The sequence below is a fragment of the Numenius arquata genome, chromosome 3 (genome assembly GCF_964106895.1).
Source record: "Numenius arquata chromosome 3, bNumArq3.hap1.1, whole genome shotgun sequence".
Classification (NCBI taxonomy): Eukaryota; Metazoa; Chordata; class Aves; order Charadriiformes; family Scolopacidae; genus Numenius; species Numenius arquata.
Window position 1 is genome coordinate 65,827,588 of NC_133578.1, and position 26,896 is coordinate 65,854,483.

Sequence of the window (26,896 nt, forward strand, 5' to 3'; positions counted from 1 at the left end):
AGTCAATCCTGACACCTGCAATGCGTTTGCTGCTACCTTGAACTCTTCCACCTTTCATCAGAAGGTTCATTTGAACCTTGTTTCCTATTCTGTTCCACACTGGAAGTCCTGAAGTCCTCCTCCCCGCCTCACCCTACCCCCTCAGACACTGTGAAGACCACAGCAACATTCAGTTGAGTCCGAGACGCTCATGTCATCTCTTGGCACACACTCCCAGGTCAGCTGTGCGATGCTGCTTCCTCTTAGAAGAAGGAGGAAGCATTGCCAATCTTTTTTCCTCCTCTCATTTTTAGTCACTATTTCACAATTAGGCACAACCCTCATGACACTTAGAAATAAAGATGTCTGATCATCAGTTTTCTCTTCCTCCCACTTGCTACGTGTTCGATATATTTACTCCAATATTGCAACTACAAGGTTTTCCTGTGCCTGAAGTAGTGATATTTGGGGTATTACTGGTATTTTTACAAGACGCAGGTGTACTAGTAATTAGCAGTTAAACACAGATTAATCTTTTACCAGTTTTTAAGAAACACGGAGCAGTGCTGCTTAAATAGATAACATCCTGCTACCAAGAAAATACAATTTTAAATGTACGCTAGGGAAAAGGATCTAGTATGTTATTACAAAAAGGAAACAATGGAAACAATAAGCTCTGCAAAATGTCCTTTTTTCAATACAGACTGTGGCAAATATAATACAGATTATCTGTGAGAATTTGCAGATATCAGAAAAGAAAAATGAGATAGGAATTTTAACTGTGACAGAGAAGATTTAGTAAGAAGCTAAAAATAAGTTCTTTGTCAATTGAGAAAAAAATTGCTTGAACAACTCTGGCATCTGATACCAGTTCAAGGCTATTTGGATACTACGAGATTTTCCTTTTTGTCTTAACTCAGTCTATGTTAGAGACCACACAAACATTCTTCTGCTAGAAGCATTTGTTTTTTAAAGTTATTATTAGCCATGAAGATCTAAAGCAGATCTGTTCTCAGCTACATTCATAGCCCAGATGTGGATATTGTGAAGACTCTGCATGAAGAATCAAAGCCAAGATTCCAGAGTTCCGTACAAGAGGACCCACAGGAGATGAAAAGAAGGCTGTCTTCAGCATTTCCATCCTACAAGCTATTTAAGGGACTATGACTTCATAGTTGTTTGTTCTCAAGTAGCACAGATGTGCTCTATCAATTCATAGAGTTGGAAGACGATGTGTAAAACCAGCATAAAGAAAAAAAAATATATCACTTTTGCACCCAAAGTTGCAGCAGTACAAACATGGAACTGGTAGAATCTGCTCTATTATCACTGGGGCAGAATATTTATTTAGATAAATACTTACATTATATTTTGTCTGACCATCATGTCTGAGGAGATTGAAGCCAACAGCAACAAAAATCTATAGCTGGAAAACCAGTTATTTTGTCCATGTTCTCAGCTCATCTAAACTGCAGGAACAAATGCTGTCCCAATTAGCAGCAAGCCTTGCTTTTGTCATGTCTGCTAGCTGCAAGATAGTTATTTTGTTGAGGGTTTTTTGGTTTTATTTTTAAATCAAGTACTGTCACTTTTAAACAATGCATCCTGTCTCCTGAAGTCAGAGAGATAAAAATTTAAACAAAACCCAAGCGAACTCTGTAAGAGTGGAGATACTAGCAGGTCCAGGAAATTGACTTGCTGTGCCATAACACAACTTCCAACTGTGCCAAAGAGGGTGTAGTAAAATTCCTTTTTATGTTGCTGCAAGTTTGTAGTACCTTCTGCCAATAATGTTTATGGGAAAATACTTTATAAAGCAACCAGTAAATTTCCGCTTCCTATGATTTTTCCTTTACCTACCCCATTTCCACCTCCCCTGCACACATGAAAGTCACACTTGCCACGAATTGGAAAACATGAAACACACAAGTACCAAGATCAAAACATGTGATAAGTCAAGAATTTGCATTGGGATGTCCCTGAACACCAGGGTGCTGCCCCAGAAGCCGTCCTGATTCACTCAAGTCTTCTACAGAGTATCACACAGCATCACGTAGTCACAAACAGAACGGCCAAAATTTTAGTGATACATTCTCAATGCAATACCCGTATTCCAGTCAGCGGTACAAATTAGCAAGGGAGATTCCTTAATTACAAAGCGCTAAATTTAGGATTGCAACTTATTATTCATCTCAAAGGGTCACAGCCGTTTTTATTCCAGCAGCTACAAAAACCATCTTATATTTAATGCTACGTGTATTACAGCATACAATTCACAGCAGATAACATTTAGGGTTTTTTTTTTTAAAAATTGCCTCCACAAATGTGAGCACCCCCTCCCATTTCTTTTTCCTCCCCCACTCTCCCACTTCCATTCAAATGAGGTTAGCTAAGAAAAACCCTATTCATAGGAATTAAGAGCTAAATATCCAATCCACTCTTGAAATGAACAAGTAGCCTCAGTCAGTGTCCGTGCCATAAACCTGCTCTGGAGGTTTATGAACAGGCCCCTGTGTTTTTTAATTTGAATGAAACACGTCTGAGCTATTAGAGATGCCCGTACCAGTAAGACCTACTAGAAAACTGCACAACCTGTGTTTTGTGTTACCTTAACCAAAATAAAACACTGTTGCTTTAAAAAAAGAAATTAAGATTCACAGATTAAAAGAAATCATGCTCCTGGACTAAATCCCTACATTTTCAGTTACTTCTGTGGTGTAAGTGTCTCAGGAATTATAAAAGCTAGGGGTTCTCAAGCTGTTATTCTGATGGTACTATGAACAAAATCTCTTCTGCTGATGTTCTTGTTCCAGGGCAAGCCCAGGGACACACACAGTGCTGAGCATGCAGGCATTGTCTCAAAGGTCTTGCAATCAGAAAGTTCATTAAAAACACTGTTAACGATTAACCTCCAGTTTACTGACCTGCAATTGCATTATCACTAAGCCTCCATGTTCCTCATCCAGCTCTGAACACAGTTCAGCCTCATCTTGTTTTCTGAACATTTAGCAACTGGCAAGATCGGTGCCTTGACAAAGCTCAAAGCATGGCAGATGCCTGGATCTAGCACTGACTCCTCCTGCAGTGCACCCCATGTAGAATAAAGCACTGAACCTCAGTCCTGAGAAATAAACCTCTCTAGATCCGTGCAATTCCATCTTCAACCAACCAGCGGGTAAGAAGAGCTCCTCTAACCACTAGGATGACCGCTATTTACTGCTGAAGAGGTCCCACGTGCCTAAAGAAGCAAGTTCTGCAGGAGAAGGATATTCTGAAGGTGACCATACTTTCTACTTGGCTCCGCGAGCCTTGCTCATGGAGAGAGATGATGGTCCAGCTGGGTAACGGGCGTGCTGGGATCCTCTACGTTTTACATGCTGTCTTGGTCCACAATTTTTTCCTGCCTATCACAGTAATTAATCCAGCAGATCTATGAAGGCACCACACCAGTCATTTCCATCAGCTAATTCACAGGAGCTATACATCCTTTCACCGAAATCTTAGAATAGCTCATTTCCAGTCCCTTTTCAGCAGGTGATGACAGGTCACACCCCCTGTGGTTTTACGACCCATTGTGACTGCACAATGTAAGATACATGAAGGTCACAGCCTGTTGTACAGACTAACTGTACAGGTCACAGGAATTAGGTAGAAACCAGAGATCCAGCCGCTGAAGTTGTCACTGCTTTCACACCAAAAATATGATGATTACCACTGAAAGATGGGCTCTAAAGTGAATAACTAGCTGAGACTACTAAAACGTGCAGCACAAGAAAGTAGCCTGAAGATTTTTTTTCAAATGTCATATAATAAAAATATTCTCTGGCAGTTGCATAGAAGCACTAGTGAATCTGCAAGGTCTAAAGCCATTTTCTGCAGATATAGCGGACACATCCAATTGAAGTGGTCTGGAGTGCAAAGAAAAATTGCCTGTTACAAGCCGCTGGACATCTGTTGCCAAATGATCTGTTAATTCTTCTGAATCTTCTTAAACAGAAAATCTCTCACCCTCTATAAAAAGAGCAAACATCTAGCAGTAGTTGATCTAATTAAATTTAATTCAATAAAAAATTGTCCGAACTGTAAGACTACTCCATAAATATGTAAATTTCACCACTATGAAGTGACTAGTCAATCAACTCCATGAACAGATACTGAGATATTAACTTGTTTATATTGTTAAGTGCCCATCACTAGTTGAAATTTCAATTTGACACATGCACAAAGTATTATTTTCTTTTTTTTTTTTGCAAGCTGAATAGGGACCAGCACCTCATTTCTCTCCAATTAAAAAAAAAAAAAAAAAGAAATTGCTGAACATAATCAGCACATTTTCCTCTAGATGAGAATGACAAATACAGTCGCTAATGCATTGTGCTGTATTTCTGGTCTTCCAGCTGCTTAAAGCCTCTACTTCCAAAAGGAAGCGTCTCAAAAGTAGACAGCAGTGAACGTGATTTGCCCTATGCAAATGTCTCCAACTTTAAAAGAAAACTAGTTCCCTCAGTGCCTAGCTCCTTGTAGTGCAAATAAGGAGGAAAAGAAAGGAAAGACAGCATGCTCAGAGTCCCCCTCTCTATTACTTCAGGAAGCTGTTTGGGAAAATAGCTGCTCAGGCTCTACATTTCAGAGTAGCCTGAATTACCCCAGCCACGAGCAAAGGGCTTCTCTTCAGCCAAAGATCGTGCTGCATCCACGCACCCTTCAAAGCTTCTTCTGCTGATCCTCATGACCATTCCTGGAAACTATTATTTGTGCAATCCAAAGCATGGCTCCAAGTACATCTCTCTTGCCAGAACAACACATGCCTCAGTGTTATAAACCACTCTGCACACGGTACGAGGGAATCCATGCAGCTCCAAGGCATTCTGTAAACAAGCAGACATGCTGCATACCAGACAGAAAAAATTTAACAGCATACGAGAACTAGGAATTTAAAATGCATACAGGGCATCACTGACTTAATTATGGCAACCATCACACATTTTTTTTTTCCTTTTTTAAGAAATGCTTAAGGTTACTTACCCTACTTATTTAGCTTTAAAATGTCAGAACACAGGCAGAAAAATGGGTACTAACCACATAAGTAAGCAAAGCAGTATGTTTCTGCTTTTCTTCTCTTTGTACAATTTCATGCAAATAACACCTGCAACTTCTTTCTTCTGTTTCTCCACACCTTCTAGACAGCAGGGGACAAACATACTTAAAGCAACACAGGAAAAAGCACCTGAAAGATTGAACACACTTGCAGGGCACCATCTACATTCATCCCTTAAGCCTGATGCAATTTCAACTCTTAAACCTTCACAGATTTCTGGCTAAACAGCAAGGCAGCAGAAGCTGGAGGAAAGCTATCTTCAGTTACTGTTTTTTTATATTCTTGCTCTCATTTCTAGGCAAGTGGACTGTGAAAAAAAAAAACAAAACAAAACAAAAAAACAAAACACCAAAAATCACAAAGCATCACCACAGATGGCAGTTTGGCATCCTCCAGCCAACCTCACACCTGCAACTTCCACGACCCCCGCTGCAGCTGTGCTTTTTGTCTCCTCTCCTCCCAGCACAGACAAAAGCTGCAGAACACACAAGCATTAAGTGACCCGCTACCACCATTTCATTAATGAAATAAGTCTGTAGGAAATCAAGATGCCAGCCTCCACCACCGGCCCCGCTCCCACCAACACAACTCTGCTTGCAGCATAGGAAGAGGCAGTCGTCAGGCAGTTTGGTCAAGATCGGTTGCTGTGGGGTGGGAAGGGGTGGGTAAGTTTTAAATCCTAATCCAACAAAAGGGGGAGGAAAAAAAAAAAGAAAGCATGCAAAATTCTGAAGAGAATTTGATGGTTATCGATACTGGGATGAGCCACAGGAGCTCTGTGCGATACAGGGGGTCACGAGCCCTGCAAGGACTCTGCAGATCTCTTCACTGCAGTTTTTATTTAGACCCTTGCGCCTTGCCACAGCAAAATGGGAGTTACCAGCTCTCTTCACAACAGGTTACTTATTCCTGGCCATGGCCTGGCATGGCTGTTTCCATGAGCACCATGATACTCGCACATTGCAGAAGGCGGTACATATTGCTGCCCGCCCTGAGATGTGGCAAGACAATCCCTCCCCCTGTCTGTAAATATTATGCAAAATCTACAGACAATAGATACAGACATTTGAGTTTGGTGGTATCTCCTTCAGGACTCAAGTCAAGGAAGGCATCCCAAACAGGGCTTCTTGTGGGTACTAGTTTGGTTAAAGATTATTTTTTTTTTTTACATATATTTTTATACAAAGAAGCTGCAGCTGAAGCATTTTGCAGCACATCTGCGACTCGGCAGATGCTGCCCATTCCCACGCCTCCCTGCTGGAGGGCTGCAGCCAGGGCTGCCTCCAGCACGAGGCCTGCAGTAGACTAAGCCCTGACCAACCCTCCAGAGATAATCAGGTGAGATGATCTAATGGTCCTTCTGGTCCTTATAAAGAAAATTAGCTGTGAATCACTTTGATGCTTTGAAACCCTGGTACGGTTTCTCCCGCAGACTGAGACCAGCCACTGCAAGATGAAACTCAAATCAAAGCCAAGTTTTACTTCTGTGGTCAGCAGCACATGGCTGCAGCCAGACATATTTCAAACCCAAGGTGAAGCAGATGACCAGGGAAGAAGGGTGAAGCCAGACAGGCTGCTCTCTGTCTGTAGGACACAGAGGCATTCAGTTGGCTAAGGAACAAAAAGGTAGGGAGACAAGGAGCCTGAGGGGCTTCATGGCCTGATGCTTTCCACATGTAAACCCTAAAAATGGCAGTACCTGTCTGCCACCATTCAGTCACTCGACCCTACTTATCAAAGCACACTTCTTATCACCTGGGCAGAACTCACCACCTTTGCCTCTTCGTCAAGTAACTGGAGCAAGTGACTTATCCCTCTAATCATGTTTCACCCTAATCCTTTAAAAAAAAAAAAAATATATATATATATATCTGAATTATGCACTAGATGGCTATTAATAAGGATAACCCAAGAGGCTTTTTTTTTTTTTTAAGCTTAGAAATGACTTTTTCTTCAAAATCCACCTGCCCAATTGTCCATACTAAGGTCATTCACCAATATTTAAATCATATGAGGCTGTTGCTGTTTAGTGTTCCCACAGAAACCTTTCCAGATTTAATTAACTAGTAAATTATATGGAGAACATACCCATCCAACCTAGAGATGCTGTTCCTCACGTTCCTGCCAAAGCAACTCTACTCCTACTCTTCCTCAAGCATAACCAAGTCTAAAAATAGCCTCATTAAAATATTAAAATGGTTTTCATCATAGCTTAAACTAGTGAGCTGGCTTTGACAACTCCTCTCACAAAGCAAACTCCCTGTAGACCTCTTTTAAATATCCTAAAAAGAGCTGCAGCTCTACCTAGAGAACTGAAATCTAAAATAAGTTAACAGAAAACAAAAGAGGAGGCAAATTATTACAAGTGAAGCCTTCATTGCTGCATGGAAAGGTCTTTGTCCAAATATACTGCATTTAAGAAATCTTAATATCATGTAATTAAAACCTGAACTAATATGGCCAGGGAAGTGGAGCTTTAAAAACAAGGCTTTCAGGATTGTCTAGTTTGGCATCTTCTTTACATGGCAGAAACGAGTTTGTCTGCCTTAATCCTTCCTACACAACCACTGAGGAAGGTCTGTGTGTGTTACAAGAAGAGCACCTGAGTTTTCAGGGACCAAGGAAGCGTAACAGAACTGCAGCTAGGCCTAACCCTGTTCAAACAATCAAGAATACTGCATCTTGTTCACCTCTTGTTACTACCGGTCTTCTTACAAAAGCAGCCTATTCTTCAAGTTACGTGTTTCTGAATCATCCAATTTAATGCAAATATGCTGAAAATGCTGCAAAAAAACCATGCAGTTCCACAGAAAGAAAGGAAAAAGCAGGGAAACCAACAGAAGTTGAAAACAAAAAACCACAGGTAAGCCTCTTTCCAATAAAAACAAGCACTGCCCTCTGCAAAGCAGAACAAACTGAACCAGAGAAGGAAATCTAGACAGACTCAAGAAACACTAGAAAACAAGTTACCCCAGACTTTAAAAAAAAAAAAAAAAAAAGGAGGGGGAGGCAAAATCTAGTTGCCTCCAAGATCCTGTGAAGTGTCCACCTGTTTGGCCCCACTAATGTTTTAGGGGGTAGTTCTGGGCATGCAAAGCAGCATCTCTAGGATCCAAAATAACATTATTGAAGAAATTAGGTGGCACTAATTCCAGACCCTGCATTTTTAATGTAGTCACTCTGCAGGAGTTTCACAGCATCTCATGCTAGATCTCCAAAAGAACAAATAATTAAGTAACTTGCACAAACTTCATAGATATTAAGACCAGAGGAAATTCTCATTGCTATAAATAGGTCATACTAAACAGATGCGCCTGGCAATGTCTGACATCTAAGTCTTGTGGTCAAATTACCACTTCACACCTCCATCCCAGCAGATGTTCAAACCTCTACAATGCAGGAGTACTCTTGGAAGTCTTTATTTTATTCACCTTTTAACTAGAACTAAATTTTCCTTTAACTAGAAATCATTGCAGTTATGTAAATTGCTGTTATCACATTGCTTGCTTTAAAAAAAAAAAACAACAACAACAACTCCAAGTTATACTTGGAAATTATAAATTCTGTGCATCTACATACCAAAACCATTGTTTGGGGCAAAATGTGTCATGACAAGAGCTAAAGGAAGAGACACATATTTGCCTTGTGTCCCTTCAACCTTTTCTCTTTGTAACTGTTGGGAGCAGTGAATCAAAGGTAAAATGAACTGACTTGCCCCAGTTTGTTTCCATGCAACTTAAAGCTGCATCATTAATGTTTAATGTTCACTCCCATTGGTCATAAGAAGCTTTTTACATGCTGAACGCATTTCATCTAAGAGACCTTTTCTCTTAAACAAAGAAAGAGAAGAAAGCTATTCATATATCTTTCCAATTCTATATAGACCTAGGGGGCACAAATTTTGAGTCCAGCTTCCTATTTTTTATTTTTGACAAAAAATCACTCCTGAAAATAACTCAGAACCAAACTGGGACTAACTTGAAGTAAACTGTAGTTAAGCATTAACTCAAAAATACAGGTCACTTTACCCATGATGATCATGACCTCAAAAACTGAGATCTAGAGAGATCAAAATTCTGACCTTTTCCAACAGATTAGGCAACAGTCAAAATAGTACATTGGAGACAAGAAGCTTTGGAAAGGATACTGAATAGTTGTACTTTTTAACCTGACTGAGCTTTAGCCTTCATTAACCAACCTCTTAACAGGCTTCTTGCCACTCTGGTCCAAAAATCCCTTGGCAATATTCACAATGGGCAGATGGGTGGTTGTATACACTTTTGAAGGCATTATTTTTTTTTTCTTATGAGAGAACCCATTAACTCTAATACAAAGCCTTAACAAGAAAGCTTTATTCTAACAAGTACATTTGGCTTAAAATACATCTGAACTCTAAGTTCAATTATGCTGTGTATAAAGTCACCCTACAGTAACATCTCAACCGCCTTCCTCACTATCTCTGTAGATGCACACCAGAAGTCCAGCACTTCCACCCCAGCTGGGAATATACACTGAGCTGTTTCTCCCACTCCTAATTTTGGAAGCCATGTTAAATTAGCAAGGTTGCCAACAAAATATATATTGTGAAGAGCAGAAAGTCTCTCAAAACAGGCACTTGAGAGAGAATAGCTAAAACCCTTGTTAAAATACAGCTTAAAAACACGGAGTTTGTAGCTCCTACGGCGGCCAGCCTCAAGCTTACAATGAAAGATTAAAATCTCTTAGTCTAAATCAATTATCCATCCTGAATGCGCATGATGCATTTGAACCACTCAGTCTGGAGAGGGCTTTGCATCATGGTACATACTCAGTGACAGCACTCATTTCCCCAGCAGCAAGCTAAATCTCAGTTTAATAGCTCAAACATTCCCTCGACTATAGTCATAACCAAGGCTCCTGCCTGCACGGTAGCTACAGAAGAGCTACATGTGAACTCTTTACCTTTGAACCAAAGTGAGTAACATGCACACTGAGCTGCTCTTCTCCATTTAAAATAACCTAGATTTAAAATGAATACACATTCACCACAGAATCAAAATGAAATGTGCCCTATTGGACTCCAGTGATTTTGCAGAGTAGCAGAAAATGAACAAGCATTAAGAAGAGGGATAATCCATCACAATATGCACTTTAAGTATTTATAAATAAATTAAACCTAAAGTACATTTACTAACAACTCAATGTTCCAGACTTGCATCACTGTATTGTGTAAATCTAACAAATTCTTATTCTAATACTTCATTGTAGCACTCCACTTCGTACCTGCTTGCAAGAAAGGGAGATTTTTTACTTCTGCACAAATATGCAGATGAAGATGATTTCTCAGCAACATCTGTCATTATATTCTTGAATGATGGTTTCCAATACTGCTTCTCAAACTGTTAATCCGGTCATATCTCAGTGTCAAATTATCTCAGATTATTCAAACGCGTCATTACTCTCTTGATGCAACCAGCTTAATCCAGTAACAATTTTTAAAAAAATAAATCACTGTAATACCTTTTCCTATGGAGTTGCATACGCAAACAGTCTCTGAACAGACTTTTTTTTTTTAATATAAAAAGCCTCATTTCTTCGTTAATATGTACCTGATCTGCCCTAAATATTCCCAGCGCAACACATGGCTCCTCTCTGTCTTCTTTCCATTTCTTCCTCTCTACACTCTCCTTCCCCAGCTCCTTTGAGCATCCCCAAATACCAAAGGCATAAGGGGCTGCTCTTGGGGTGGCCAAGTCAAGGCTCCCCTTGAGCTGGCTGAGCAAACAGCACTCCTCACTTAACCAGGTCCGTGCACACAGACATACATCAGACACACAACTTCACCCTCTCTTGAAAGATGCCTGGCTTTTTGGGGGAGAAAGCTTGGGAGAGAAGCTGGGGGACCACATGATCATAACACACAGCCATGAAAAATGACCTTCAGTCACACATAAAGGCATCTTCACACTTCAGACTATTTCATCAATGCCATAAACTCACTTTACAGTTCAAGCTTGGCCTCAATAGAGGATGGGGGGGGGGGGGAGACCAGAACTATTGCTGCCTGCCTAGGTCCAATTTCTGTACTTGGAGGACTTCTCTGGCCAAGACCACTGTTCTGCATTCCTTCCCCACCTCCACCACAGGATGCAAGTTTTACTTTGAAAGTGACCCTAAATGGAAGATTAAGTTAATTTTCAAGCACCTGACCCCACTATGCCTTTCTGGACTACTTGCAAACTGTGTGAACCAGGCTTTCCGTATTGCCTGGCACCCTGAAAGGCTACAATCTACAAGCCAAGCTTCAACCCTCTCCATCCCCTTCCCATCTTAACCCTGCAAAACAAACACATGCAGTAGGTGTGCCTGGGCCTAAGTGAGGGCAGAAGCTGGTCCTGCAGATGAAACCACATTAACTGAGGTATTTATTATGCTTAGAACAAGCACCAGCTCTGCTTCAAAACAGAGTAAGTGGCAACAGCAATGGCTGTTACTATTGGGAGAAAGCGGACCCAGTTCCTAGGCTTGTGTTTCACTCTAGGGTAGGCTGAAGTGACTCCAGAACAAACACTCATTGGTGTAATCTTCAGTGTTTCCATTCAGCAGCCCTCCCTCAGGAAAAAAAAAAAAAAAATAAAATGAGAGAAAGAGAGAGAGGGAGAGAAAAGGACACCCCACCACCTCACCTTCAACTCCTGCATTTTGCGAAATGCCTATTTTTAGACCTCAGTGAACATGCTGAGGTGCACGCGCTACTACTGTAGCAATGGCAGCCACAACCCCCGACTTCTTGTTTGTCATCAATCAAAGACTCGTAGAGGATCGCATCAAACTGCGAAATACGCTCAAATACAGCTCCGAAGCCAAGTCCCAGCCAGCTCCTTGATATTAGTTACTATAGAAACCGGTCCCTTGGCACAGGCGCTCACAGCAGGAAATCATGCAGATTTCAATTTTACATAGTAATAAATGCTGCAGGAGAGGAGAATTTCACAACAATTGCAGGGGCTGATTGTACAAACCCAGAGCTCTTCTACCCCGTGACACCACCATGCTGCAGATGAACGTGCTCTCCTCCCCTCCCACCCACACAATTGCCACTGCCATTAGTTTTGAAGTGGTTTCCACAAAGCCCGCGTTGGGATGGCAGCTGCAAAGGTTGCAGAATTTTTCAATGGCTTCATTAGATTAGAAAATATAACTCATTTTTACATGCATGCCGCCCAGGTGAAAACAACAACAAAAGCAAGAAGTAGAAAGACTTAAGCATAAGTAAGTGCACAGAGTCCAAACATTGCACAGGAAATACTGTCAGGTCACAACCCAGAGCTCCTTTGGAAACAGCCCATCTTCCCTTCCATCTCCACCCTGTCCAAGAGAGCAACCCAAATGGAGGGCAGGTCACAGATTAATTTGTAGGAAAAACCACTGTAGAAAGCACAAAGACAAGAGGATGGCTCTGAGCCCTGAAGTGCAACAGCAAGGTAATTATATTATTTTAATTTTTCAGAAGTAGTTCTACAGGTCAGACTTCATCAGGTGTGGGAGTGGAAGAAGAAGACACACAGCACAATGCACTTCTTGTCCGAGGCAGATGCTAATTTTCCAGTGAAATTCAAGAACCAGCAGGGACTCTTCCCCACCTCTCTACATGAGCCCATAAGCCTCAACAGTGGAAGTTTTGCTACCTCGACCAGGGAAGAAAAGAGCAGGGAACTGCTCCACTGAAGAAAACTACCGTGTAGGGGAGGAGGGAAGGGGTGAACAGCTTGCACAGCAACAGGGACAAACATTCGTGCTGGCAACACCCGACAAATCATCGAGCAAACAGAAGGGCTAGAAAATGAAGGAAGCTGGTCTATTTTTAAGCAAGACCTCATTATTACCATGAAGATGCACGGCTTCCCTGGAAGCAGCAGGTATGCAAACACAGGATGAATCATATCACCGAGCAAATCACCTGGCAGTAGGAAGGCTCGTTTGCATGGACACACGCGGAGCAAACACACACAATCTACTGTCCTGACACCTCCAAAAGCACGTGGAGGAGCACCCTTCTGGGAGGCAGATTGCATTTCAGACAGCAAAAATAAACCTGTTAGACAATGCAAATGTCACAGGTGCTTCTATTGATGACTTTTATTAATGCTTTTGTTAATGATTAGACAGAGCTCCATTGTTCTGGACACTCCACTCAACATTAGGCTGCTGGAGCTTGCAATTTCACTTTTTGTATACCTCTTATGTCATTAGAAACAAACATAATTTCTGTGCAGCCAGGGTAGGAATAGACTTAGGGATTTGGAGAAGACATTCAAAGTCAAAGTACACGTGACATTTTTATGCCACGGCCTTGACACAAATTGCCTGGCTGATACAAAGAAATGCCGCAAGTGGCTCAAGGGACCTGGGACTGGGGTGCAATGAGGCTGAAGTAACTGCCAGGACTCTGGTCAGGTCCATGCTCGCCTCCCTAGAAGTCTGGTGAGTTTGCATGGAGCCAGTTGACAGCACCAACTTGATCCTTTCTCCTACACATTATCTCTTCTTGGAAGCTGCCTCTGAGGTGACCGAGAGGGCAATCACTGAACCTGCATCTCACGACACCTGTAAGGCACAAGGGATGAGGCAGCAGAAGCACAGCAACTGCTCTGCTGCCTCCACAGTACGTCATGGGCAAGGCGCACACGGCAAGAAGCACAACCCGACTCTATAGAAACCTATAGCATAGTCTGAACTGATTTTTTATTTCTCCTCCCACACCACCTCCCTTTCTGTCTCATGGCAAATAAATACGATACAAAATAAAATGCAATGGAAACAGATCTTCAGCTACCTTTGCTATCCAACTGGTGACAGATTAAAAAAAAAAAATAACCCAAACCTGCAACAAGTCTCTTGTTGTGGTTACTACAGAATTGTTGCTATGTGCCAACTAGCAATTTATCACATCAAAAGGCTGACTGAATTAGCCTGAAAGGGGATCTCCCACCACAGGAACATGTGCTACACTGGGAAAACCAACCACCAACCAAAACCTCAGCCTCCATTTTCAAATCCACATCCCATTACCAAAAGGATGCTTTTGCATCTTTGCTTCTAACTTAATACATTAAATTCTCAGAGACATTTATGATTTATCCTCATTATTTCCCAAATCGGATGTTTAAGTCATCGAAAGTTTGGTTCTAGTGCCGAGACCGAGAAAACTCTTTGGAGCTCCAAAACCAGTATTTAGTTATTAAGGTGTAGGTTCTCTGCGTGAAGATGCCCACAGAGATAAAGAGTCATCATGGACTTGGGAAGAACAATCAATCTATCCCAAGCCTGCAGAAAAACCAGGACCTGATACTCTACCCCACTAAAAGCAGAACAGCTGCGTAAGGACAGGGAGAGGAAGAACTGCAACTGAGCATATGAAAAATTAACTGTGCCGTTCCCCCGCCCCACACCCCCAAAGATTTCCGATTCAGATGATAGTGAGTAGATTTACATTCGGTCATGAAAAAACAAAAAGGCCAGCTGCTCCCATCTTGACATACCTGCCCACTCCTTGGATGAAGTACTAAAGAACCTTATTTGCTTCTTCCCCCCACCTCATCCTTTTATTTTTCTCCTTCACAGAAGTCAGTCTTGCATTCCAATTTTCTGTTTCTGTTAGCATACACAATCACCTGGCAGCTCCTCCTCTTCCCTCACAATACTTCCGCCTCTGATCAAAGCACCTTATGCTCAAAAAAAATGCTGGGTTGTGGGGCAAATACAAACTACTTATGCATCATACTGTGCACCATACCAAGGGGTAGCTGACTATTTAAGTTCTTATAGACATTGTTTTTATCTGTTGCCCTAGAAATGTCTCCTTAGGTAGGAGCATCAAAGCACCACAAATGTTGCCAACAACCCTGAGCTAAATTTCATCTTGACCTCAAGGGGGAAAAAAGCCTAAATAAAATTTCTTTATGCTGCAGTGCATGCACTCACCCAAAGAAAAGGCAATAGTAATGCTTTACCTGCAGAGTAGCCCTTTTAACCCCTTAAATATAAAATCCAGTCATTAATAACCAAACCACTTTTCTTGTGTTTGGGCATATAAGATGTTCATCACATTTTGACTGTTCCAGCCAAATGGGCTCACATCAGCAGCAGAGTTCTCAGGGTGCCACACTTGTTCAAAGACATGGACTGACATTTGCTATTTGTCTAGAGAAAGACAGAAATATGGAAATGGAGAATAGCATAGCACTGCCCGTTATATATGTGTTTTGCAGTTTTAGCACTTGTAAACAGCATTTTCAAGTACCCCTTCTCAAAATGCAACAGATGTGTAATATGCATCCAGCTTCAAAATTATCTGCCAGCGATTCTCAATTGGTCCTGTGTTTTGCATCATCTTCATGAAAGTATAATGGAAGACTGAATGGTTCATTTAAATAATTTTATTCCTGATTATTTCATATTTGAAAATCCACAAAGAAAAAGCCTGGACTATATTATTTTACTTCAAAGACTCCATGGGAGGACTAAGTGCTTATTACAGAGTCTTATCTTAAGTGACAGGAAGCTCAAGTAAAGGTTTCAGTATTTGAGTACAAGCCTCTAAAGTTAGAGTCGTCAGAAAAACAAAAGAATGGGACAATGAGAACCCCTTTCCTCTTGTGCCCAGCTTTGTTTTCATTCTAAAATTATGCACAGATCATCATAAGAGTCATAGAATAGTTTGGGTTGGAAGGGACCTTTAGAAGCCATCTAGTCCAAACCCCCCTGCAACGAGCAGGGACCTCTTCAACTAGATCAGGTTGCTCAGAGCCCCGTCCAGTCGGACCTCCAATGTTTCCAGGGATGGGGCATCTGCCACCTCTCTGGGCAACCTGGGCCAGTGTTTCACCACCCTCATTGTAAAAAATGTCTTCCTGATCTCTAGTCTAAATCTGCCCTCTTTTAGTTTAAAACCATTACCCCTTGCCCTATCACAACAGGCCCTGCTAAAATGTTTGTTCCCCTCTTTCCTATAGGCCTCCTTTAAGTACTGGAAGGCCACTATAAGGTCTCCTTGGAGCCTTCTGTTCTGCAGGCTAAAAAAATCTAAACTCCCTCACAGCCTGTCCTCATAGGAGACGTGCTCCAGCCTTCTGATCATTTTTGTGGCCTTTCTTCAGACCTGCTCCAACAAGGCCATGTCTTCGTCGCAGCTCCCCCCGTCCATAGGCAGGAGCATAGGAATTTATTTCCAAAGCATACACAGATTTTAGGTCTACTGCTATAGATCGTGGTGTCTTTCCCCTCCCCCAGGCTCCCCTTTTTTTTTTTTCCCCTCTCCATGAAAATAAATAAAGTGCCACCTTTCAGGACTGTCCATGCTTTACTGTGGCACCAAGGATTTATCCCTGGGGTTACACTGTGCCTTACTTGCAGTGAGCAAGATACTGGTTCAGAAGGCCCAAGCACACTTACTTGGGAGATAACAGATGCTAATTCCAGCACTGTAACACTTTGTGCAGCTCGTCACCTTGGAAAACCACTTCAATACATACCATTTATATCCTCGCTAAGACAACTAAACACCCAGAGTAAGGACTACCTGGAGGTGTACTCACACAATACCTGGAGCAATACAGATGCAGAGTCCTCCTAGGAACATAGATCTGCAGCAAAGGTACCTTTTTCAGCAGCTTTATTAAACAGGAAGAGCAGTCATTGACTACTGCAGTACAAGAGCTACCCAAGGCACAGATATACGCACAGATATTAATAAAATTTAATTCTGTAAGTAGAAGCGCTAAACCACATTTACATTTCTGCGTGCTGATAAAGTTTAACGGGGCCTGAAAAAAGTAGAGACACTTTAATGGGGCACTTCTTCCAGGCTGATATATGCTGTTCCTCAAACGGGTAACATTAAAATGGCTATGCTGGTTTTGGTACCCTATCACTGCTGCATGCCATGCAGGCTCAGGCTGAGTTTTGCTTCCAGGTCTGGTTAAGCACCCACAGCTATTCCCTCTCTGGCCTCAGACCCTCTCTGCCCACCAGGCACCCTCAACTGGAATTTCCTGCAACTCTTGTCAGAAGGTCTGCATTGCCTTAAAGTCCTCTCAGACATCTGCAAAATGAAAGAGATGGAAAATGTAAATAGCGCCAACCAGCATGACAGATGTCAAAATTACCAAAGGCAGGGCAAACATACCTTTAGTAGCACTTGCCAAGTTGGAACGAGGCAACTTCAAACAGCATTGCAATCTGTGGAATCCAACTGGCCAGAGAGAGCTATGCGATACACTGAAACGTATCTTGACATGATTTAACTAATATGCTAATATCAAACACACCTATGTATATGTAAAACCCTTCAAATATGAATGAAAAACAAAAAAACCCACAAGAGTGGGTATCAGCTGCCTCATTAACAATCTCACTTTGAAGATCAATTTTAAGCTTCAGGGTAAATCAAAGCTTTTAGATCATCTTTCCATAAATTTTAATTTACACCTGTGAAGATGCAGGTAGGCAAGACTAGGGCAGCTTTTTTCTCCATGGAAGTTATTGACGATATATTAAGTAGAGATAGAATGCATGTCTTCACACTGAACTCCCTCATAACACGAGGAGGATAGTTACTCTTCTCACCAACTCTTTCAAGTTCCTGAATTCTAGCACTTATCTACAAAGGACATTCAAATGCAGCAGCAGAATACTGGCATACAAAAAGCAAAGCAATTTACACACATGCTTTTACATTCTATTCAAACCCAGCTTATAATATGTTTATATGTCATAATATGTTTATATTTCAGATGCACAGGTCTTGCTTTCATAAGAGAATAAAATTTTAATGCACAAAATATCAGGTAAGCAGCTGTTAAATGAAATTAGACTTAAATCTCTTTCACGCTTCAGTTAGAATTGATGCGGATAAGAACATTAAAAATTTCAGGTATTGAAAGACTTAAGCCATATGAGAAAAACCCAAACTAAAACTCAAAAGCACACACCTCCCCAAAAAGGAAACTTCACCGAGGTTTAAAGGTATCCTGAAGTATCTATTTAATGTTTAGTGAGTATTCTCTTTAATAATCATAGTGAGAAATAATACCAGATTCCACTGCAGACTACCAAGTTCTGCCAGGCTGTATGCCAAACAGATGTAGCTTGAATAATACTAACTGCTAGAGAGATGCATATATCTTGTCAGAGCTCATGAGCCAAACATTTGAAGGAATTTTGTTTTTAAAATCTCTGGTACCAGCAAAAAACAGCACACGCTGCTACACAGCCAGCATTATTAGAGAACTAGCAATGTAACTTGACAGAGTCCCTCATGCAAATGATGTTTTTCAGATGGTCAGACCCACAGCAATAAAACCTTTTGGCAATAGGTGCATCAGAACTACTTTCCTTGTGTTTTTCCTTGTCAGGCTGAAACCAAAAAAACATCAAACTGAGGGAAATGAATTGAACTCAGGTGAAAAGAGAGATTGAACTTTGGGTTGATGTGCACCTAAAGAGAGAGACAGCAAACAAGGAAGAAAAAGCTGAAATGAGCTGGTCGGGAAATTCATTTGTGTATTGAGTCACCACAAAACACCAGGTACTTCACATTCAGGGCTTTTCCTACCTCAAAAGCTATGTGAGGAAAATAAAGTAAAGTACAGGTTATTGAACTCATCCAATCATAGGTTTTACTATAGGCAGAGCTCCAATTATGCCCTCTATTTGAGCTCCAAATGGGAATGTGAAGATAAACATCGCTACCGTTGCAGAATTAGAAGGAAGTAAATGACATAGAAAGAAAGATGCACCAAAAGGGAAAAACCAATGTTTGGGAACAGCGGTAACGGCACACGAGGCAGAGAAAGATATCAGCTGGAACAAGTACTGGAATTGATGAAAATAAGCTCTCATACTTTAACACTTGGTGTCTGCAAAGGTAATCACCTCCTGTTGCATGTGTGTGGACATGCACATCCATGTAAATACTTCCTCCTTCTTTCAAAGCAAATGCTGATGCAAACAGACTAAAGAGTAGCCAGAGAGTACTTCTGTTGATTGATAAAACACTGATCAGCTAGATTGGTGGGTCTTAAAAATAAAAGGCCACCTTCTGTAAGACTATAAGCAATTACAAATAAAATGCAGCACTAAGCTTCACAACACGTCAGTCATCCTACAGAGCACTAACACTGTCCCTCCGAAACAAGCATCTGCTTCAGTGATAATGGTTTTTAATTGGAAGAGGGGAGATTTAGATTAGATATTAGAAAGAAATTCTTTACTGTGAGGGTGGTGAAGCACTGGAACAGGTTGCCCAGGGAGGCTGTGGATGCCCCATCCCTGGAAGTGTTTAAGGCCAGGCTGGAGGGGGCTTTGAGCAACCTGCTCTAGTGGAGGTGTCCCTGCCCATGGCAGGGGGGTTGGAACTCGATGATCTTTAAGGTCCCTTCCAACTCTAACCATTCTATGATTCTATGATTCAATATTTTCATACACAGTTTCCAGAAGCAGCATTTGGCGCATGCAATGATAAACCAGCCCCTTGACTTAAAATACACCGACCCTCCCTGCCTTGTCATGGAAAGAGCGACACAAGTCTTTATATATACACACAGAAGCTGAACGTGAACTTTGCTGACTTTGGGTAACCTGTTAACTGAGAACCCTCTGAACAGTATGAAGCACAGCCAGGTGTTTCATTAGACAAGCAAATACAAGAATTTATAAACTGGATAAGTAACAGGCAAAATTTACCAAAGAATATTTCCAAGTTAGATAACTACTCAAAGGGAAAACTAGGAGACCATTAACATCCCCCCCATCAGAGAAGAAAAACAGGAAGCTTGTTTGGTTTTGTTTTCTGAATATTGTTGTTTAAATTAACAGCAAAATACTTTTTTATGAAATTGTGTCCTAGTAAGTCATGGGGAATTTTGCCAACATCTTCAATGGAGCCAGGCCTTTATCCCTGTCCATAGCAAGCTAGAAGGATATGTATTTGTAAATGTGCAACCTCAGAGATGCTCCGAGGCCATCGACTACATACATACATATATATGTAAAAATATATATGTGTAAATACTCGAATGGGCACGAGTGGAAGTTGGGTTGAGAGGCAGATCAGAACCACCAACTAGCCTGGAATTTTGATTCTTTGCCTAGAACATCACTTTCTAAAAATAAAAACAAAATTCCCTTCCATCCTTTCAGTCAGGGAAGGCAGAAAGACAGAACAGAGGAGCTATACAAATTTGGCAGGCCCGGATTTACAGAGCTCCTTTTGTAAAGGATGTGTTGGAAGAGATAAGAGACAAGACACGACGCTTGTTGGACACAGTCCAAATAACACAGCAGAAAGTGCAAAATACCCTTCAAAAACCCGCACAAGCCATTTTTTGTCAGAAAGTAGGAGAGATTCAGTCGTTCTGGTATCTGAATGCAAGTTCTATAAGCCTGCCAGCACAGCCAGAAGACAAGTCTCAAGGATTTTGTTAGGGTTTACTCTGTTTTCCCTTTGGGGGAGGGAAAATAAATAGAAGAGAGCATTCTCAAAGGAAAGACATGTTAGAAATCCAAGTTAAGTTCTGCCTTGGGTCTCATCCTTAGTTTATTCCACTTTCTGGAGTGTTTATTATTTTACATGAATAGATCACCCATAGTTTACAGAACGTATGCATATAATGAGGAACTTCTTATCAAAATGTACATATTAGCTCTAAAAAGGAAAAAAAAATATTGTTCCCTCTGTCATTCTATGGTTTGATACTTGCTCCAGCAGCTGCTACTATTCCCGTTAGCCAGCAATGGAGGGGAAGGGAGGTCTGGCTGAGCTTGCACACTGCTAATGGAAATGCACACCCTTCATGTTAGCGGTATTACTTTCTTACTCTCCCAGTCCAACGCCAAGGACGTAGTAGGACTTTAAAAAAACATTACAAAACCTCTAAGGTTTGAGGTGACCAAAAGCCACTCACTCAGCAGTGCTATACGCACTTTGGATTCGCTCTTCAGCAACGGAGCCCAGGGACACAGTGACCATGGGAAATGCCCTGCCGCTGCAGGGACATCTGCGTGCGATGCCTCAGTCACTGGGCATCCAACATCAGAGAAGCGGCAAGCAGCCTTTTGTGTCCTTCCAACTCAGCCGCCTGGAAAGATTGCCAGCTGCACTGTTTTGGCCTCCATACTCACCAACAAGCTTAGACTGTTACTCAGAGAAGCCCACAGCCCAGGAAAATTAATTTTGACCAGTAATGTCAGACTTAAAGAAGAGGCAAGGACAAGCAAAGACGTTCCTCAAGGTTACAAGTACGGGCTATCATCATCATTATATACAGACATCAAAGGCCATAGCGTCAGCTTTATCTTCAGCAACGCTACGCTTATTTATACCAGCTGAATATCAAGCCTTTTGCATTTGCTTAAGGTACAGAAGCGTCAGTGAATACAGATTTCAGTAAGTCTTGCTTTCTAAATATTATTCATCAACATATAATTCAAATGGTAATTAAGAAATGTTCACATGATTGATGACGCATTTAAATTACAGGTTTCCAGTGGTTTTTTCAGTAAAGAAAAGATTACTTCCTTTTTCACGTGTCGCTTTTTCAAAGTACAAGTCCATCTAGCAGATGTCTCACAGATCTGCTCGTCAATGTAACAAGTTAGACTTCTTTTTATTACGACAAATGGTATAAACCACACAGCATTCTGTTAAACTCAATATTGACACATCTGCTTACCACGTGTATTAGTAGCCATGTCAGCCACTTTCTGAAAGGCATCCAAAAAGGCAGCAGCTGCTACTACTGTAGTCCTGAAATGCATACAGATAACAAAACATTAGCAGTGTCTCATTGCTGCCTATTTAATTTTTGCCAAAAACATTTAAGCTTATAAAGAATACCACTGTGAACTTGCAGAGGCCACAAAAAATATCCTCTTTTATATCTGAATTTATCCTTTTCCCTCCTTCATTTCTTAATCCCTTCCTCGCTTTGTGTTAGCATTATGGACTTGAAGGCAGCCATGCTAATTCCGTGCTGTGAATTGCACAGGACAGGTGCTATTTCAAAAGAGCACAGCCATCCCCCTTCTAGATGATTTCCTCTGATGAACTAACATTAAGCAGTCAAACATGAAAAACAAATCTAACATATATTATACTGCACCCATTAGTGTACAAATTACCGCCACTGCTACTCCAGGGAATATGTATATTTTAAGAATAACCATGCAGGACCTTCCTCTTATTTAGGATCCTGGCCAAACAATTTCCTGAATTTCTCATCTGAGGAGCACGAGCATCTCTTGAAAGGGAAAGTAACAACTTCTTGGAAATCAGACTAGTCTGGAGTTCTTGGGCAAATGAGAAAGAGGGAAATGAAGGAAAAAAAAAAAACCTCCCAAAAAACCACCACCCGAAAGATGAATAAACAAATGCAAAGTGTTTCTGGTCCAGTGCTCCTCCAAGCAGGTCGCTTCCCAAGAAGTACACCAGCACTCTTGGACACTCTACAATCCGAAGTGTGAACCCCACTAGCCCCATCTCCCTCCAGGTTTTGCAAGCACATAAAGACCACGTCTCTTCAAGTGGACAGTAAACGTGAGTTACAATTTTCTGAACACGTCTGTTCTACATAAGCAGGCCCTAGAGCCCTGAACACCTCAGGTCAGTACCAGATTTCTGATGGGTTTATAGTCTGGCTGACCCAATTTTAGTGAAAGTAGGCCAGGGCTCTACAGGTGAAGTGCAACTGTGCCCTCTCCACAGCTACCTCGTAGTTCTGTTTCTGCACATCTTTTCTACCAATAGCTCTGATTCCTAACTGTAAGAGTCAGCCTCTCCAAGCAAAATCCTGAAGGAGGACCATCAACTTCACTTTGTTTCAAGAGCTCCTTGCTATCCTCCAAAAACCCAGGAGACCTGCAGGAAAGCTGATCCTCAGCCAGAAAGACCACAGGACTGCTTAACTAGGTCAGATTTTATGCAAGTGTCACTCCAAATATGCTCAAGATACAGGCGGCATAACTGGCAGCATGATAAATGGCCTACTGACAGCACAAAAGGTTTGAACAAAGAAAAAAAAAAAAAACCACACAACAAACCAGGCTTGAGAGGACCAACCAAAAGCATAAGGACTCGCCACATGCCAAAGAGATTAGAGGGAGGGGAAAAAAAAACAACCTCTGACAACTATTAGCTAGCAATATTCAGCCCTGGAACTAGATAACCTTTTCTGGGATTTTCCTTAACAGTGTTTGTGCTCTTCATCTTCCAAAGTTGTGGGTCATGCTGTTATTGGTGTACCATGTTGTTAATTATTAATTATATCGCTAATAACAAAGTTCCATTTCTCCAGTAACAAGAGCCAGGAAGACCTGGCTCCAGCTCAGATGACATCTGCTGTCCTTTATCAGAGCACACAGAAATGAACCAGAGGCAAATAGCTCACATTTGCTAGAAATGGACAGCAAATCCTCTAACACAGGCTTTCAAGCTGCCTGCCTGCACGTTCCTGTAGCTAGAAAAGCACTACATTGATTGAATGCAACATCACAGGACTGGGAAATAAACAAAACTATCCCTCATGCCTTCCCAGAAGGCCTGTGTATGAAGAGTACAATGGGCTAGGAAAGTTCTCCATTTCTCTCCTTTCACTACTTCCTCTGCTTCTTCCACACTCAATGTGACATGATTGCTGGAAAAGGAAAAACCACATGCAAGTGTGGTATTTTAGGCACGGCGTGGCAGAGCAGCATATGCCAGTATTTTAGGGCAAATGAGCCTAAAGCCTAGCTTCTTCAGGAAGGGTTCACAACACAGAACTGCAAAATAAACTGCCAATAACCATACCAGTTACCACTGCTGCTGGGGAAAAAACACATGCTCTGGAGAGCACAGCCGAGATTGTGGTTCAGGGACAGTTGTGAAGAAATGGAGCTTGGATTCATATTAGCAGAAATAAGTTTTACAAGTGAATGAATTCCAGAGATAGCAGAATTGGTCTGAGTGTGATACATATGGCACTTATTAAGTAACCCAAAATGCCATTTGCAAAGTATACCCCAATAACCTAAGTTTTAACCATCACCGATGAATGATCCAGCACAGGAATTCCCTTTGTTTTTAAGGCAGAAGAAAGCACTGTTAAGACTCCCAAAGATTCTTTAATATTTTAAGCCCTCTTCTAACATAAACCTGCTGTATTCTACACTGATAAAAAGGACAACATAGGGCTAACTCCAAATGTGTGTTCTCTAAACAGCAATAAACTATCTTTCCAATTTTCCATTAGAAGACATGAAATTTAGCTCATTTTGTGTTTATTATCTACAGCTGGTGGTAGATTATGTATTTTCCTAAATACATTAAAACAGCAGTAGTAGTGTGTGAAAAATTACATGCATGGGTGTTGACTATAAAACATGCACAGTTTTATTAGGACATGCTTAGCAAATTATCCTGGCAGAAGCTGCATTTAACCTTTATGTTTGCACACACAAGGAATTGCAGGGGATCTTGACTGTGTAACACAAAACTTACCGGAGCTGAGACTGCAGTTTCCCAGCTTTATTTATAAAATCTTCCCACACTGGGTAACTTCCCTGCAAGAAAAACAAAACACAATAATGAATACTTAATTTGAGCATTCTGGTTTTGATGCTCCAGATCAAATGAAACTAGAAGGAAAGCAATAACCAAGACTTCACTAAATCCTAATACATTAACACCAAAATACATTTTCCCAGCAAGTTCTCTCTCACATCCTTAGACACCAGTCCCAAGCAGGCAGGACATCAACTGGTTCTGAATCCAAATAAACACTAGGTCCTCTGAGAAGGCTATACAGAGTTTCCAAATAGAAATACTGGGGGAGAAGCAGGATAATAACTGAAGTAGAGGAAAGAAACACCTTACTTCAGATGGATACAGCAAAACCTAGCAGAGGTAGAGTGTTAGGACATGTACAGAGAAGCTCCCAAAACCAAAGGCAGGATCCCAGGTGCTCTTCTCTACAAATGGATTCTCTGTGTCGTTACCAGCTTCCCATCCTCTTTTTTAAAAAAATAAATAAAATAAATCATTTTAAAAGCCTTTACAATAAAGGTCTGAGTTGACCAAGAGACCACCTCAAACACTGTCTCAAGGTAACTCAGTTGGGCACAGAAAAGGCACAGTGGTCATAAGATAACAAACTTTCCCAACAGCTATCATGTAACTGCAAAATCTGCTTCTGAGACAGTCCCAAATGATGCTGATAAAGCGGCGTAGCACTGAGTGTATGCAAAGTTTTTAAGAAGGTTTAATTCCTCTTGACTTCAAGTTTCCTGTAAACTTTTTCCCCTTTTTTTTTAAATTGCATAAAAAGCCCAGGTTTTCATTTAGAATATGGACAGCAAGTGTTCTTGAACGTTCTGATCTTTATTTTCCAAAGTTAAAAAAAAAGTACTGATTCCTATAGTATAAAAAAAAAAAAAAAGGTCATCCTTTTTAGACCAAAGAAAGGTTAACTTGCTCTCTGCAGAGCAAGTGCGTATTTTCTGTTAACAGCAAAAGCCATGGTAGAAAGAAACCTCAAAATTTCCCTTTGATTGGAGTCTAGAGAGTAAAATAAAATATCCCTGCTTCCTTTAATAAAGGTATAAGACTTGCTGTTACCAGAGCAACGACACAATAAAATCCAGATAAGGCAGATCCTCAAGGCTAACGTTACCCCAGCTCTGACTGGAAGAGGCTGCAAGCAAGTGCAGCTGCTTGTAGCAAACTCAATCCACCTCGATAAACTGGTCTGCTTTTTGTAAGTAAAACAAAATCCACTGCCCACACTGCCATGAGAGGCCACGTCTTATAAGGGGCAAAGACAGCCCCTTCCCCAAAAACTGACAGCCAAATTCCAGCCCCTTCGTACACCCCCCAAGGCAGCTCCCAGACATTCACGCACCACGGGCGATCCACTGGAATTAGATCTGGAGCTAAAACCAAAGGCAAATCCCAAGCCTTCCCCTTTTGACCCTGGTCACATTGTCATGTTCTCGACTTATCGTATTTTGAAAAAATACGATGTTTTTGCAGAGAGGTCATGTGTGCACCTCCCACACAGCGTCACTGCACAGCAGGGCTTAGGCAGTGTCACCATACACCCAGATACAGAAGCTGCTGCCATAAGGCCATTGTCAAGTCTCCCAAGTGGTACTCTGCATATTTTTCAGCAAGGGTTGCAGGTTTTTTGCTAAAAGGAAAAAAAAACCACCCCAACCAAAAAGCCCCAGTGTAAAACAGGTGTTCATAAAACCTTATTATACCTACACACGAGGGACCCAGTGGGAAATGCAGAAGCGGAAAGAGAAAATAGCAGTTATCTGGGTGGTGAGACCTAGAATATAAAGTGCTTCGTGCTAAGTAAAAACTGTCAGACATTTGAAAAAAATTAAAGAAACCCACCAATTACTTGAAAGAGGAAAAAAAATGCTATTTCTTTAAACCTATTAGTCTTACTGAAATCCCCTACTCGGAACCCTGCCTCGGTGTTTGCCTGCATGCCGTATATGCATTATGCATGTGTATGCCAGGAGCCCTGAAAGCCCTGACAATTAACAGCAGGGCCTAAGGCTTTACTGGATTCCCGAGCAAAAGGCAAGCCGGCAAGCGGAGGATACCGAAGCAGCCTGATTATGTTTCCATCTCGGTGGCATATTATCCAGCTAAACATGCCTGATGGCATGCAGGAGATTGACACCAGCCTGGCATTTAGCTGCTTCACAGGGAAGCTTAAGACACTCCTATCAAAACACAGCTCAGGAAGAAAACACCTTTTTCTTTTTTTTTTTTGTAGCCAACTTGGCCAC

At 41.4% G+C, this 26,896-nt stretch overlaps 1 protein-coding gene across 12 annotated transcripts in view; it reads right to left on the minus strand.

The window, feature by feature from the left end:
• The window catches only part of MTSS1 (MTSS I-BAR domain containing 1), a 127,524-nt gene that overhangs the window by 86,000 nt on the left and 14,628 nt on the right, over positions 1-26,896 (minus strand). For all 12 annotated transcript variants that reach the window (XM_074146036.1, XM_074146045.1, XM_074146037.1 and 9 more), the window contains exons 2-3: positions 24,594-24,655; positions 21,790-21,863 (exon numbers count right to left, since the gene is read on the minus strand). In XM_074146036.1, the coding sequence (XP_074002137.1) occupies positions 21,790-21,863; positions 24,594-24,655 (136 nt within the window). The remainder of the gene's footprint in view (positions 1-21,789; positions 21,864-24,593; positions 24,656-26,896) is intronic.